The sequence below is a fragment of the Lepidothrix coronata genome, unplaced genomic scaffold, assembly GCF_001604755.1.
Source record: "Lepidothrix coronata isolate B3197 unplaced genomic scaffold, Lepidothrix_coronata-1.0 Scaffold8, whole genome shotgun sequence".
Taxonomy (NCBI): domain Eukaryota; kingdom Metazoa; phylum Chordata; class Aves; order Passeriformes; family Pipridae; genus Lepidothrix; species Lepidothrix coronata.
In genome coordinates, this window is record NW_016690188.1 from 6,834,360 (window position 1) to 6,848,563 (window position 14,204).

A 14,204-nucleotide genomic window follows, 5' to 3' on the forward strand; every position below is an offset into this window, starting at 1 on the left:
ACCCATCTGCCCTTTCCCAGGGAGCAAGGCGGTGTTAGTGGTGCAATGGGTCCCTGTCCCCATGGGTGGCAGTCTGGAGGGTACCACCGTGTCCCTCGAGGGAAACAGGAGCACAGACACAGTCGCTGAGGCTGGAGGAGATATGAGAAGATGTCTATAGTGGAGGAAACCAAGGGGGTCCTTTTGCATCCCACACCTCGCAGTGCTTAGACTGTGTTCCTGCTGCCATGGAAACTGCTGTGGAGCATCATCCTGCTGCACCAGCCAGGGTGACCAGGCCACCACAGTCCCCAGCCTTCTTCGAGCTCTGTCCCCACATGCTGGGGCTGACAAAGTGGGAGAGGCTGGGTGCTCCCTGCCAGGCACTATCCTTAGGTCACTCTGGGCCTGTGACGGGATAGGGGCATCCCTGGGGGGGAGACCCACGGCACGGGAGGGATGGAGAAACTAGGGAAGTGCTGGCAGGAGGTGCCTCATGCCATTCCAGACAAACCCAGCTCCCATGCGGCCAGGGGCTCCATGCTGCTTGGCCTCCCTCAAACATAAATCATTTTCTAATTTATAACATGAATAATTGATTTTGCCTCCATAGCTGGCGATAAATCTCCTGTGCGCACATGCATAAGAAAATAATAATAACGAAAGCGATCAGGATCTGCTGCCATCGATTACCTGTGAGAGGGAACACGGTCCCCTGTATGCCACAGCAGGCTGGGAGAGGGGCTGCTCCCCAGGGGATGCCTGGCATGATCCTTCCTTGTCCCGCACAAGGGCACATGTCTGAGGTGGGATGACTGTACCTATCTGAGTCTGAGCCCCTGTGGCTGTACTGGGACCCACACTGGGCAGTCAGGAACATCCCAGTACTTCAGGGCATCCCAGACCTCAAGCATCAGCAGTCCTAGCCTTGTAGCCGCACCTGAGGAGGGATAAGATGCTCGGCATAGCCCCATGCATGGATGCCCCATTCGGTGTCTCAATGGCACCTTGCCAGGGTGGCCCATGACCAGTCTCCTGTCCCTTGCCAGCTGCACAGCCCCTGGGGAGCTGCAGAAGCTGCGCTGGCTGCCGGCTGCCCTGGTCCCAGTGGTGTGCGCACCATGGAACATTCCTCCTTGCCGGGGCATCTCCTCTCTGGTATCCACACCATGAGGCTGGCTGGGAAACAGCTGGTTGGGAATTGCATCGGAGAGCTTCGGCTCCCCAGGAAGCAGGTCCTGGGGTAGGGAGTGGGCAAAGACACCCCGTCCATCAGCCAAACAAACCAGGGCGGCTTCACCAGCTTGCCCAAAGCTTCCGTAGCCCGGTGTCCCCACGTCTGCCGACCTGCCAACCCCCGCCACAGGGAGCACCGCCGCTCCCGCCCAGCGTGCGACATTAAACGGTAACGGGAGACCCACGGCAGCCTCCGTGGGACCCACCCGTGTGCTGGTGCGGGGGCCGCTCTCCCTCCTGCAGCCCTGTGTCCACCACCCTCCCAGCCACGAGCCCCCTCCCTCCGGCTGCCGGGCGGTGCCGGGGCAGGACGGACCGACGCGGCACCGGGGCTGCCGGCGGGGACTCGCGGAGGACCGTGCGGGGCGGCGGCGGCCCTTGTGCTCACGGGCGCAGGGGAGGAGCGGCGGCCCGGGGTGCGGGGCGGAGCCGGTGCCGCACTACAGGTCCCGGCGCTCCCCACGGCGGGGCGGGCCCGGCGCGGCGGAAGCGGCGGCGCGGAGCGGAGCTGAGCGGCGGGGACCCGGCGCGGCCACTGGTAACGGCGGCGGCCTGGCGGGCGGCACGGCCCGGCCCGGCCCGGCGGGGCGCTCGGGACGGGGGCACTGCAGCCCGGGGTGGGCACCCTGCCCTGTCCTGTACTTCTGCCCTGCTCTTTTCCGCCCTGGCGTCCCAGCCGTGATCCTTATCCCCTGTCCCAGCCCTGTCCCCCATCCCTTCTCCCGACTCTGTCCCCCATCCCTTCTCCCGACTCTGTCCCCAGTCCCTTCTCCCGGCCCTGTCCCCAGTCCCTTCTCCTGGCCCTGTCCCCCATCCCTTCCTCCGGCGCTGTCTCCCATCTCTTCACCCAGGCCTGAACCCCACACCCTGTCCTAGCCTTGTACCCCATCTCCTCTCCTAGCCATGTCCCCCACGCCCTGCCCCAGCTCTGATCCCCCACCTGAAGTCGCACCTCTCCCACTCCACTGGCTGGCAGCCCCTGGCGTACCCAGATAACATGGCACTTGTCAGACCCGTAACTCTCCCCAGTGTGCAGAGTCCCAGGGCGATGCTGGCAGTGTTCAGCCCTTGAGTGCAGGGCTGTTGCACGTATCCCTGGGTGCTTAGTGTGCCAAGCTCCCATGCCTTATAAAACACGTCTGGTGCTCACAGGTGCTGGACACTGTTTTTCATGGCTGCTTGCCTGTCCCTGTCGCTCCATCCTTCATGCCTCATGCCACCTGTGAGGCTCTGCGTGCTGCCTGCTATGGGGCTGTCACAGCCCTGGGGTGGCCCATGGCATGATGCTGGTGATCAGATTCTGCCCCTTGCGCATTTTGGGGTGGTCTTGCTTTCTGGTCTGAGTGCACTGTGTGGTTCTGGGCCTTGCTTTCCAGGCTGCTCTTACCCCCTGAGTAGTTGCTTTGGGTTATTTTACTTTCATTTTCTCAGGCTGAGTCTCACTTTGTTTCCTGGTTACATTTCTTGGATCCTTTGAATGATATGTCTGCTCTGGAAGGTGTTTGCAACAACTCTCTGCTCAGTTTCATCTGCACATTTACAGTTCATTATTCAAGTTAAAGTTTGGGAGATGGTATAAAACAATACCCTGAACTTCAGCTAAGTTGTCTCTTGCCCAGCAATTCTTCTGAAATAGCTCCTCTGGACAAGCCAGCATACATCATCCAGAAGCCCATTGTGGTGGGTATGCAGGCTCCTTCACCTGCCAGTTTTGTTCTCCACTAGGCATAGGAACAGGATTTATCCTGAGCCTTGGTTCTGGTTTTGTTGTCCTTTCTTGCACAGAAAATTAGTGCCTGATTTGCTCTACCCATCACCAGGGCCCTGGTTTCTTCTCGACACTATGTATCAGCAGGTTAATAGGTTCATCTCTGCACCAGTCGTGCCGGCCAGGTGACTGTGTCTATGTGGAGATGCTGTTTTTGCTTTCCCTGCAGCTGTTTTTGCGAGGCCTCTGCCTCATTTGCATTTTTCTGGTTAAAACCAGTGATTTTTCCCTTTTGAGTCATCTTTATTTTTGAGCCATCATTAATTTTCTCTCCCTACTTGTTTATTAATAGACCTTTTCACTTTTGTGCTGATTCTTCCTGGGTATATTTGTAAAGTCCTTTGTATTCCCCTTAGTGCTCTGGCTGTTAACTCCTTTTGCTGGTTTGTTGTCCCTTTTTCCCACTGCAGCTGTGAGGGGACACTATTGACTTACAAATCATCTTCCTGTCTGGAATGTTCCCCTTTTCTTGTTCCAGGTATCTCCTAAGAGCATCTGTTCCAGGTATCTCCTAAGAGTATTGCAAATGAAAGGCATGATTTAAATCTCTCTTTCTCAGCACCTTTGACACTTTTGCCACCTCCTCAATGTTTGGTGTGGCTGCTGGAGAGCATCTTTCTCCTGGCAACAGGGGACAGGGACGTCTTAAATCCTACAGGGCTGTGGGCAGACGTTGGATGGGATGCAGCTCTTGAAGCGCTTTGCTTTGCCTCATAACAGCGGCTCTGTGTTCTTGCCTTTGCTCTGTCTGTCTCCACCAGGTATTCATGTCCTTCCATGGCCCCATCACCTGCTGTTGAGCTGGGTGACCTGGGCTGGAGCTCTGCTGAGAGCAGGAGAGGTGCAGGGTAGCCAGAATCTCTGACAATCCTTACCTGGGCTACCATATGCTGGTGTTGGTACAGTAGATGAGTGTGCCATGGCACGTGCCTGGGATGGGATGAGCTCTGCAAGCGGCAGGTTCCCCAGCGGAGCTGTTTAGACTCTCCTTGTACCTACCTTTTTATTAATCTTGTTATTATAGTTATTTTTTTCCCCTTCAAAGAGCCCAATCTGCTGCAGGCTGTAAAGAGTGACATTGTGGTGCACGAGCTGCATGCCAAGGCTGCATGAGGTCTCCCAAGGCTCCTGATCCCCCAGTTTTGCCATCCCTGTTCACTATCAGGGCTTTAAGGTTATCTACTCTATCGATGGGAATATGGATTGAGTGGAATTAGAAACCTCGAAGGCTAAAAATACAGCTCCCTGCCAGGAAATGCGGCAGCCTGCTGAGAGGGTGCTGCGTGGCACCGAAACTTCTCCGGGAACTGGCATGCTCCACGTGAGCACCACAGTCCAGCATCCGTACCTGTTCCCAGGTTGCCTGAGCAGGACTGTGGCCAGCATCCCTGCCTACAGCAGGAGAAGGTGGCAGGACCCCTGGCTTTGCTGTTGGAGCTGCAATGTAGGTGTCTTCACGTGCCAGGCAGGGATGCAGATGATGGAGGAATTCAGCAGTGCGCTCTGCATTGGGAAGCAGGGTCTGTGACGTAGCCAGCCCTGTCTTGCTCTTGTTTGTGGGGTCCTTCCCTGGACGGATAGAGAAATCAGGGAGAAAACGCTGCTCATATGTGCTGCAGATGGTTGCTAGAGGAGAAACTCAGGCTGGCACATCGACCGGGCAGCTCGCTGAGACCTCACAAACAGTGCCAGGAGCACAAGCTCCCCACGAGCAGCGTGAGCAGTGTGTTCCTGGGAACAGTGTGAGGGAAGCCTGTACCTGCAGGGAGCTCTGGCTGCTGCCTCACTGATGCTCCAGCATCCTCCTGGCCATGCCAGGCTATGTTGTGCTGGGCTGGTGGGCTTTATGTGCCAGGCAGCTGGGCAGCACTCCCATCACCACTTTTACCGTGGTACCATGGCCTTTCCCTGCTTGCTGCCACAATGCAGATCTGTTTTGCTAGTTGACTTCGTAAAGCAGGACAGCACCTGGGGCAGCCCAGGCCTTTTTGGGGACGTGCTGCCCATTGTTGCCTGAGTTTGCAGGGCAAGCTTGGTCCCAGACTTTGGAAGTGGGAGGATTGCCCTGCCCAGTGTAGTGTGAATGAGACCCAAAGCCAGGGCCATTGCTCTGCCTCCCAGAGCATGAAATATGTCGGTGCCGACCCGTGGCTGTGGCATCGATGAAGTGTGTAATAGGCTGGGGGCAGGAGCTGTGCTGCCCTGTGGGGAAAAAACAAAGTGCTGCAGCATCCGTGCTGGTGTGGGTCATCTACCACCTTGACGTGTGTCTTCCTAGGCTGTGGGAAGTGGCTCTTCCCCAGCAGTGTGCGGCAGGCAGAGATGTGCGGGGAGAGGATGTGCGGGGAGAGGATGCTCCCAGCACCAGCCGTCTGGCTAATGCTGCACCATCTGCTTTGGAGGGTGAGGCAAGGTGAATGGCAAGCTTTCGAGGAGCCCATAAATCCTGTGTGCAAAGGCTCTTCTTGGAGGTGACATGGGATGTGTGTGGAGCAGTGCTGCTCCTGGTTGTTCCCAGTGCTGGAAATTCTTGGGAAGCAGAACCTGAAGAGATCAGTGGTGCCCCCAAGGCATTTGATGATGTGCCTGGGAAACATCCTTTAGGAGAACATGCTTCAGTGTAGTTGGAAGCTCTCTGTGGTTGGAAATGGCAATGCTGGGGGGGCTTCCAGTGCCCCCTCTCCTCTGGCATCTAGACTGCCATTCGGTGAGAAAATGTATAATGCCTTGGTGTTGAAAAATTACTAATCCAGCCCTTGGAAGGTTTGTAGGATATGTTCCTTTCTTGCGGTCGATAAAGATAAAGGGGATCGTTCTGCCAGCAAAATTAGTGTATCAAAGAGGGGGAAAAAAATGACAAGAGCTGTGGAGACAGAAAAATGATTGGGGCAGCCCTGGGATGGTGCCCAGCATCACCACGGCGCCCGTGCCTGCACCTCGTGTTCCGGCCCACCTCCGCGGCACGAGGTGCAGGCACAGATGCCGCGGTCGTGCCGGGGGGTACTGCCCTGCTCGGGCTTTTCCAGTGGTTTCCAGAAAGCCATGAGAGGCTCATCCGTCATGCCAAGGCAGCCGTCTGTCTGTCCATCAGGAAGAGGGGATGATGCCGTGTGGCATGGGCAGCCTCAGCCACTTTTCAGCCAGTGGTTGGCCTCCCGTCGCCTTCCTGGCACCGCTGCTGGCTCTTGGTGAGGGGCCACGAAGAGCATTCGCGCCTTGGTCAGGGGCTCCGTGGAGGGGAGGCTAATGTACCGGAGGTGCCTCGGAAATGAGAGCCTTGGATGGGTTCCTGGCCCTATTGATCTGCCGGCAGTTTATGCATCCTGACATTCATAATCTCGGTCGGCGCTGATGGTCCAGATTAATGGGCCCAAGGGCTGTCCATCCGTCACTTCACATTAATTACTGAAGAGGTGTTTTTCCAGTGATTTACCTGACAGTGGCCCATGATGAATCCCCCTAAACGGAGTGGGCAGTGATTAATCACGGGGCCCCGGCCCAGCCCCACTCTACCTTCCCCTCAACCACAGTGCAGCCCCCAGCACCATCCGTCTCCATAAACCCTGTCTGATGCATATTTATAGGGGCAGGGAGGCCTGGCCGCTTGCGGTGTGCCTGCTTCTGCCAAAGATGATGAAAAATAAATCTCTGTCTGGATGGGGCAGCAGGTGAGTAGGGCTGCAGTGTGCCAGGGTGGCAGCCGTGGTCCCACACCAGGGTATCCCTGGGCTGGGGTTTGGTTTCTGGTATTCTGTGGCTGCTGCTGGCTTCTCTGTGGTTTTTGATGCATGAGTAGTGCATGATCTCTATGTTCTGCTTTGGGTGCAGATGTGGGCTCTTTGTGCTGGAGCATCCCAGGTAGCAGCTGCCAGAGGAGGGCAGGTGCCCCAGTGATGCTGGCAGGGTTTCCCTACTTCTCCCAAGCCTGACACACCCCACCAGGACTGTAGGGGGTGTATAGGGCTGTGGGGTGCTCCGGGTGCTAAACCCCATTTGCAGATAAGCTACCATGGGGCAGCGTTAGGGCTTCACAATCCATCACTGTGTGCAGCTGCTGGGGGAGCAAAGGGTGGGTGCTGGGCTGGGACCCCAACTCTGACCCAGGCAGGGGCTGCTCACTGTGTACTCTGCTGTGGGGCTACTGGGACATGGGCAGGGCAGTGACGCTGTCTCTCCTTGGCAGGCAGTGGTGGCACCATGCAGCAGGAGGCGGAGGGCAGCCGGCCGCGCCGCAGGAAGCCTGACATGGCCCTCTATGTGCCCAAAGCGCGGCGGGAGAGAGAGGCACAAGCAGCGAGCAGTGCACTGGTCTGGCACCACCAGGAGCCTGCGAACCACCGCCTGGCACAGGACTCTTGCCAGGGCAGTGGCAAGGGGCAGAGGCGAAGCCCCCGTTCCACAACACAGTCAGGCAGAGTGGTAAGGAGGGAGAGCAAGGCGGATGCTGCCCTGAAGGAGCTGCAGGCAGCCTCTGCCAGGCAGTGCCAGAGGGCGGGAGGCAGCTGCCCCATTGCACTGGAGAGCCTGGAGGCATCACCCCATACGTGTGAGCCATGCCCAGATCCAACTGTTGCCCAGCCCTGGGACGGGCAGGACAAAGCATCCCATGATGAAGGATTCAGAGAGCTCAGCCGTGGCCACCAGATGACAAGGACTGAGCCTGACCCTCCATCCCCACCAACTGCCCAGGCTGGGGCCATGAAGGCTACCCCCAAGCCTGGGGATGACCTCACTAGCCCAACACATGCTACTAGCCCAACACTGGTTTGTCAGACAGGACTGAGTGGCATGTTGGAGCACTTGGGGGACAGCACCCCAGATCCAGCTGGGGACCTCTCCCAGAGCCTGAAAAAGGCTGTTTTTCAGTCAGCAGGAGTGGGCAAACAGGGCAGTGTGCCCAGGCTGGCAAGGGAGGCAGTGGCTCTGAAAGCCCAGAAGGAGGAGAGGGAGAAGGAGGGTTCTCTTCTGGCAGGGCAGAGCGAGGGCTGTGCCACTGGGGTGTTAGAGGAGGAGGCGAGGTGGGGAGGCATGGCTGAGCTTGCTGGAGAGAGCACCTTGTGTGCACCAGGAGCCAGCTGTGAACCTGTGTTCCTGAGGGGTAGCACAGGTGATGTGCCAGTACTCCCAGGGGAGAGCACCCCAGGGCAGGGCATGGGCAGCCCGTCCCAGCTCCTGCCTGTCACAGAGGAGAGCACTACTGGTACCGGGAGACCCAGTGGGGAGGGTGATCTGGTGGCTGCTGCCGAGGAATTGGGCAGCACTTGTGCCTGCACAGACAGCTTCACTGGGGCTGAGAGCAGCCCAGGGAAGGGAGCACCCCTGGAGAACTGTGAGCCCCCACCACCCCTGGAGCTGCTATGCCGTGGCGTGGAGGAGCTCTTGCCGGCGTCCTGGGCCAAGGAGCTGGCAGGGGCGCATGAGGATGTCGGCTCACTGCAGAAGCACCAGTGCACCCAGGAGGCTGAGAAGGAAGAGAGAGGTCTCCACAGCAGCTCCCCAAAGGAAGGACAGACCACTGCCAGTGCTGGAACCCTGAGCCAGGCTAGCCCGGGTGCTGAGGAGAGCTGGGATGTGCTGTTCAACGATGATGGGGACTGCCTGGACCCACGCCTGCTGGAGGAGGTACTTCCTGCAAGCCAATGTTTGTGGGGATTTGCAGGGATGGTGACTGCTGCCCACTGAGATCTGGGGGTTGTCTGTTCCTGTGTTCTCTGGGGTGAGTGCAGGGGTAGGCGGGCTGTATCCAGAGCATGCAGTCAGCCTGGCTGTGCTGCCTGCTGTCACTGCCAGCCATTCCCAAGGGCATGAGCTGCCTGAGCTGCTGCCAAAACACCTGGGACCTCCACCTTGCCCTCTGGCTGGTTCTCATCCCATCCTGCAGTGCTGGTGAAGGCTGAGGAGATTGTCTCTCTATAGTACTTAAAGTGCAGTAAAACCTGCTTGAGTGCCGTAAACTGCAACTGCACCCTGATGAAACTAGGGTTGGTGATAAAGAAATGAGCTCCCACTGAAACAGCAATGGGATGTTTCCTTGAAACTATGGCTTCTTAATCATCTATGGCTCATTACCATTCCCTCCTGCACGCATGCAGCTGAATTTACTACAGTTGGCTGCTTAGCACCAGCACCCACACCGTTTTCCTGCCATTCATGAAGAAAGCTCAGCTTCTGCAATGAGGCTGGATATCCCTTATTGCATTTTAAATCAATAGCGTCAAACTGGTAATTTTCTGAATGACATTAATGTACCTGAAGTAACAAACAGTGCTAATATTGTTACAGCCAGCGTCTGTCTACCCCGGGCTGGAAGCAGGGTATGAAGTGGTGGGTTCTGCCTCCATAACAGCATCTGTGAAGGGATGTGATTAACTCAAGAGCATCCTTACTAGGGGACACTGATACCCATCTTGTCCTGAAGGCCTTACTTGGGCTGGTGTGCCCTCTCTGAGCCTGGTGTAGTGCTGAGATGGTGTGTGGGCCACACAGGGCTTACCTTGGGGGAATGTGGAAGGGCACTGGGTACTCCCATCCTTGCCTGGCTGTGCTCCCCTCAGCTGTGGTCCCCCACCCTCCAGCTGGGATGGTCTGATGCATTGCTGCTCTGATGGAAGCACGTGGTGCTGGCTTTCTGTGGGCTGGTGCCATAGACATGGCTTTGTCCTCGGAGTAGGAAGGTCAGGGACGGTCTGTGTTATGGTGCAGCTGAAGGATGCTGTGGACAAGATTGTGTTGCGTAGTACTTCAAGGAGTATCCGTATTAGCTCCCCCATGCACAAGCTCTGAGCCAAGTTTGAGCTTTCCAGGGAGCTTCCCAAAATGGGTGAAAAAGAACCTGAAATAGGGATTTATCAATTAAAAGTTGCCATCTTTGTCCCCTGCTGATTCGCATGTGGAGTTTTGTGCCCTCTGAACTCTTGGCAGGGGGATGTGACTGCTCCAGGAGGGCGCAGGCTCGCAAGGAGATGGAGCTGTTGTTAATTAACAAAAAGGACAAGAAAATTAGTAGTGTCTTCCTCGTAACCAAATCCTTATGCGATGCAGATAGCCGGCAGAGAGCAAGATTTATGACGTTCTGTGTGGAGGAGACATTTCTGATAGCGGGCAGCTCTTTAATCTAGCAGGAAAAAAATACCATAGTCAGTGCCATTGGCTGGAAGCTGAAACCAGGCAAATTCAGAGCAGAAATCAGTTTGAACACAGAGAGTAATTAAGTACCACGACCGTTTCTTTGCAGGCTCAGTGGACTCTCCATCAGCCAGTGTGGCATGGTGGGGGCTGTGGTGCATGTGTGCCAGGGACTGTGGTGTAAGGGAGCAGCCACTAACCCCTCTAACGTGCTCTGGCAAGGGTACATCTTTAGAGAGCAGCGAGATGTGATGGACAGTCTTCATTTTCCCTGTCATCTGTTTGCCCATCCGTCAGTGAACCTTTCCAGGATGCCTGTCAGGACCAGGGGCTGTACCCTGGTTCCCACTCACTGCCCTGCCCCATGGCTGGGGAGCTGCAGGCGTGCTGCATGCTGGGGCTGGCAGCACCAGGGGACCTGTTGAGCCTTGCCTGCCACGTGGCTGAGCCCTGCTGCCTGATGGCTCCTGTCCTTGCTGCCCGGCCACACTTGGTGATTTGTGAAGGTCAAGGACTGCTCTGACACTTTGTGCTCCTGCTCTCTAATCATCTTCCCAGTGCCTGGCACTACCCGAGTGCTCTGCTCCCTCAAGCGGCACTGCAGGGCTTCATCCTGCCAGGGAATGGCTCTCTCGCCTACCCCGAGCAGGCACAGGGCGCCTGGCATGTGTGCTGCTCCACACGGGGGTGATGGTGGGGCAGGTGGCTCTTCCAGCAGTGCTGGCCTGTCCCGTGAGCTCCATAACTCAGCTCTACCCTCCACCAGCATCCAGCCATGCTGGCAGCACTCCTTCACCTGCCGTGAATCCATCTTCCCCATAAAATTGTCAGAATGAGCACTTTTTATCGACTGAGCTGGCTGGGATTTATGGACTCTAACCTTGCAGCCGTGGTGTGCTCCACTATGATCGCTTAGGGGATCAGGCTGGGAACCTGGCTGAGTTATGTACCTGTTTCCTGGCACCATGCCAACCCCACGCTCCAGGGGGACAGGGGAGCTGTCAGCACCTGTCCTGGTGTCTCAGCTGAAGCAGGGCAGTGAATCCCCTTGACAGCTGGCACAGCATGGTTTGGAAAGCAGGGGTGCAGCAAGCGATGCAGGATGGCCCACTGGGCAGGAGATGGTGCGGGGTGGCCTACCGGCGCTGGTGCTGTGGGACAGAGGGAAATAGAGGCTGGATGCATCCCTGTATTATGGCAGTGGGAGGCTGCTGCTCCTGTTTTAAAACGAAGGATGAAAAATGGACAAGGTAGAAAAGTGCTACAGCCGTCATCTTTTAGGGCTGGAGAAAGTGCCCCATTGTGAGATGCTACAGGCACACAACCCATTTAGCTTATCAAGAAGAAGATTGAGAAGGGACTTGATAACATTAGCAAATGCTGTCATAGGGAGGGGACCAGAGACTGAGGGTTCTTTAATCCAGTAGAGAGGCAGAACACTGCCTGGTGGAAAGTGAAGTCAGACAAATTCAAATGAGAAATAAGCGTAAATTTTTAGCTGCACAGGTGATTAACCACCAGAACTTGCTCTTTAGGGGAGTGCTGACTTTTTCATGTTGGCATCTGGGGTGCTGATGGGCTGCTCCATGCAGCCAGGGCATGCTAAGCCTGGTACTTCCATGTGGCAGGAAGACATCAATCTTTCCTCCTGGCATTGGTGTCTTGCTCCTTGTTCTTCCCTAAAAGTATTTCAGGTCATCACATCACTGTGGAAGGAGGGGTGTGCTTGGAAGTGCATGTACTGTTTCACCCCTGCCGTTCCTACTGCGCCCCCGGCAGGGCCGCAGAGCGTGGCAAGTGAAGGGATGCTGGTAATGGGAAAAGCAAGTGCGTGGCGTGAGAATGCCAGTCAATAACTCCTAATTCTCAGTGCCATGAATCCATCTGCAGCGCTGGGATGGGGTGCAGGGGGCTGGGCCACTTTCTGGGGAGTGCTTGCCATGGATCGGGAACTGCTGTGGGGTAGGCAGGCATGGGTTGCTCAGTGCTGTGCCTTTCACTGCAGCTCTCAGGGGGTGAGAAGCACCAGGAGAGCCTGCAGTCACCCCGCTTCGACTACTACAGGGCTGAACCCACTGCTCCGGACATCAGCGATGATGAGCTGCCCCACGTCATCGAGATCTACGATTTCCCCTCAGATTTCTGCACTGAGGACCTAATGCGTGTCTTCTGCAGCTATCAGTGAGTCTGCCAGCAATGCTGTGTCCCCGGTGCTGGGGTTCCCTGCCTGAGCTGTGCTCCAGACCCCCACTCATCAGGTGCCAATGCCTTGCTAACCTTCCCTCTCTTTGGTAGGAAAAAAGGCTTTGATATTAAATGGGTGGATGATACACATGCCCTGGGCGTCTTCTCCAGCCCCATAACAGGTACTGCTCCTGGTTTGGCTGGGTATGGGCAGAGGGGAGGCATCCCACTCCTGTTTTGGCTGGGTATGGGCAGAGGGGAGGCATCCCGCTCCTGTTTTGGCTGGGTATGGGCAGAGGGGAGGCATCCCGCTCCTGTTTTGGCTGGGTATGGGCAGAGGGGAGGCATCCCGCTCCTGTTTTGGCTGGGTATGGGCAGAGGGGAGGCATCCCGCTCCTGTTTTGGCTGGGTATGGGCAGAGGGGAGGCATCCCTCTCCTGTAGCCAGATCCTGGGCATAGGACTGACCCTGCACCTGAACTTGCTGCTCTCTCCCTGCAGCACGTGATGCCCTCAGCACCAAGCACCTGATGGTGAAGACGCGTCCGCTCTCCCAGGGCACCCGCGCCTCTAAAGCCAAAGCCAGGGCATATGCTGGTGAGTGATGCTGCCCTGTGCTGGCTTGTGTCATCGTGCTTGTGCTGCAACATCATCCTGACAACTGGGGAGGGACAGGGCAGCCAGCACGGCTCTGTGACCATGCCAGCTGTTCTATCCCTCCCAGGATTCCCCACTGATGTCCTCCATCTTCACTTTCACAGAGTACCTGCAGCCAGCCAAGGAGCGCCCTGAAACATCAGCTGTCCTGGCCAGGCGGCTGGTGATTGGTGCCTTGGGGGTACGCAGCAACCAGACTCCAGCCCAGCGAGATGCAGAGCGGAGGAAGCTGCAAGAAGCTCAAGGTGAGTTTTGGATGCCTGGAGGGACTGCAGTATGGGGAGACCCTCCTTGTGAATACCCCTTCTCACAGGGTGCTGGGTGGGAGGGAGTCCACCCTGGGTGGACTCCAGCCACCTCCACGAGGAAGTGTGTGGCTGTGGGCTGATGGGGACATGGTGTTGACCCTTTTGTCTCTGCAGAGAGGAAGCGCCTGGAAAACAAGCAGCGGGAGGATGCCTGGGAGGGCCGAGACTGAGCCAGGAGGCTGCACTTTCAGCCCCACTGGAAACCCCCCTGGGGTGCCTGGACCCCTCTCTGTAGGCAGGCAGGGCACTCTGCATCTCAGAGCTGGGACAGATACTGCACCACATCCAAAAGCACTGGGCAGCTCCACCGAAAGGGCTGAGCGGGACGCATGCGGGACTGTTGCTGTGGGGATGCTGTTGCCGTCAGGCATCACTGCCCACCCTACCCCAGGCAGGACCCCCAGGGCTGCCAGCTGCAGCAGGAGCAGCAGGGGGGTGCAGGGAACTCATCAGAGAGCAGGGGGGCTGTGTGGGGCGGCCCTGGCTACCTGGCAGGGCCTTGCAAATGAGAGTTTCTCTCCTTTATTTTGCTAATAAATACCATATATTTTATTTGCTTGGTTGGGTGGTGGCTCCCGTTTCCTTCGTACCGGGGATGGGTATGCATGCTGGGGGCGCCTGGGGATGTCCACCCCTCCCAGGTGTGGGTGTCCCCAGTGGGGAGGGGGGATGTGCAGGCAGGAGGGATCGGGCAGGGCGGCAGGCAGGAATGTGCTGGCAGAGACTCTGTTTACTTCCGCGGAGCAGCTGTGGCCCCGAACAGCAGGGCCCTTGTCAGAACACGGGCAGGGCCACGTTCCTGGCCCTGCACGGGGCTGTGATGTGGCCATGCTGCCAGCCGTGGTGGGCTGGGGGCTTCCTGCCCCGCCCCGGGGTGGAGGCCAGTGGCTGGGACCTGCCTGTGGCTCCTGTGCTTTGCATCGTCACTCAGCATCTGAAAAACAGCCC

At 57.2% G+C, this 14,204-nt stretch overlaps 1 protein-coding gene across 4 annotated transcripts; it reads left to right on the forward strand.

Annotated features, from left to right (window-relative positions):
- The first annotated feature begins 1,712 nt into the window (after positions 1-1,712).
- On the forward strand, positions 1,713-13,791 carry R3HCC1L (R3H domain and coiled-coil containing 1 like). 4 transcript variants are annotated; one of them, XM_017804219.1, is made up of 7 exons: positions 1,713-1,753; positions 7,167-8,605; positions 12,114-12,289; positions 12,404-12,474; positions 12,793-12,888; positions 13,053-13,193; positions 13,371-13,791. In XM_017804219.1, the coding sequence occupies exons 2-7, from the start codon at positions 7,181-7,183 to the stop codon at positions 13,424-13,426; spliced, it is 1,965 nt and encodes a 654-aa protein (XP_017659708.1). In that variant the 5' UTR covers positions 1,713-1,753; positions 7,167-7,180; the 3' UTR covers positions 13,427-13,791. The 4 variants fall into 4 exon arrangements, with proteins under 4 accessions (XP_017659708.1, XP_017659711.1, XP_017659709.1 ...); XM_017804222.1 differs by having other exon boundaries at positions 7,167-7,402; XM_017804220.1 differs by having other exon boundaries at positions 1,733-1,753; positions 7,171-8,605.
- Positions 13,792-14,204: the final 413 nt, after the last annotated feature.

Coding starts and splice junctions, on each gene's coding strand:
- R3HCC1L (XM_017804219.1), top strand. CDS start 7,181: ATGCAGCAGGAGGCGGAGGGCAGCCGGCCGCGCCGCAGGAAGCCTGAC. Junction 12,475..12,792: donor CTTCTCCAGCCCCATAACAG/GTACTGCTCCTG, acceptor CTCTCCCTGCAG/CACGTGATGCCCTCAGCACC. Junction 12,889..13,052: donor CAAAGCCAGGGCATATGCTG/GTGAGTGATGCT, acceptor TCACTTTCACAG/AGTACCTGCAGCCAGCCAAG.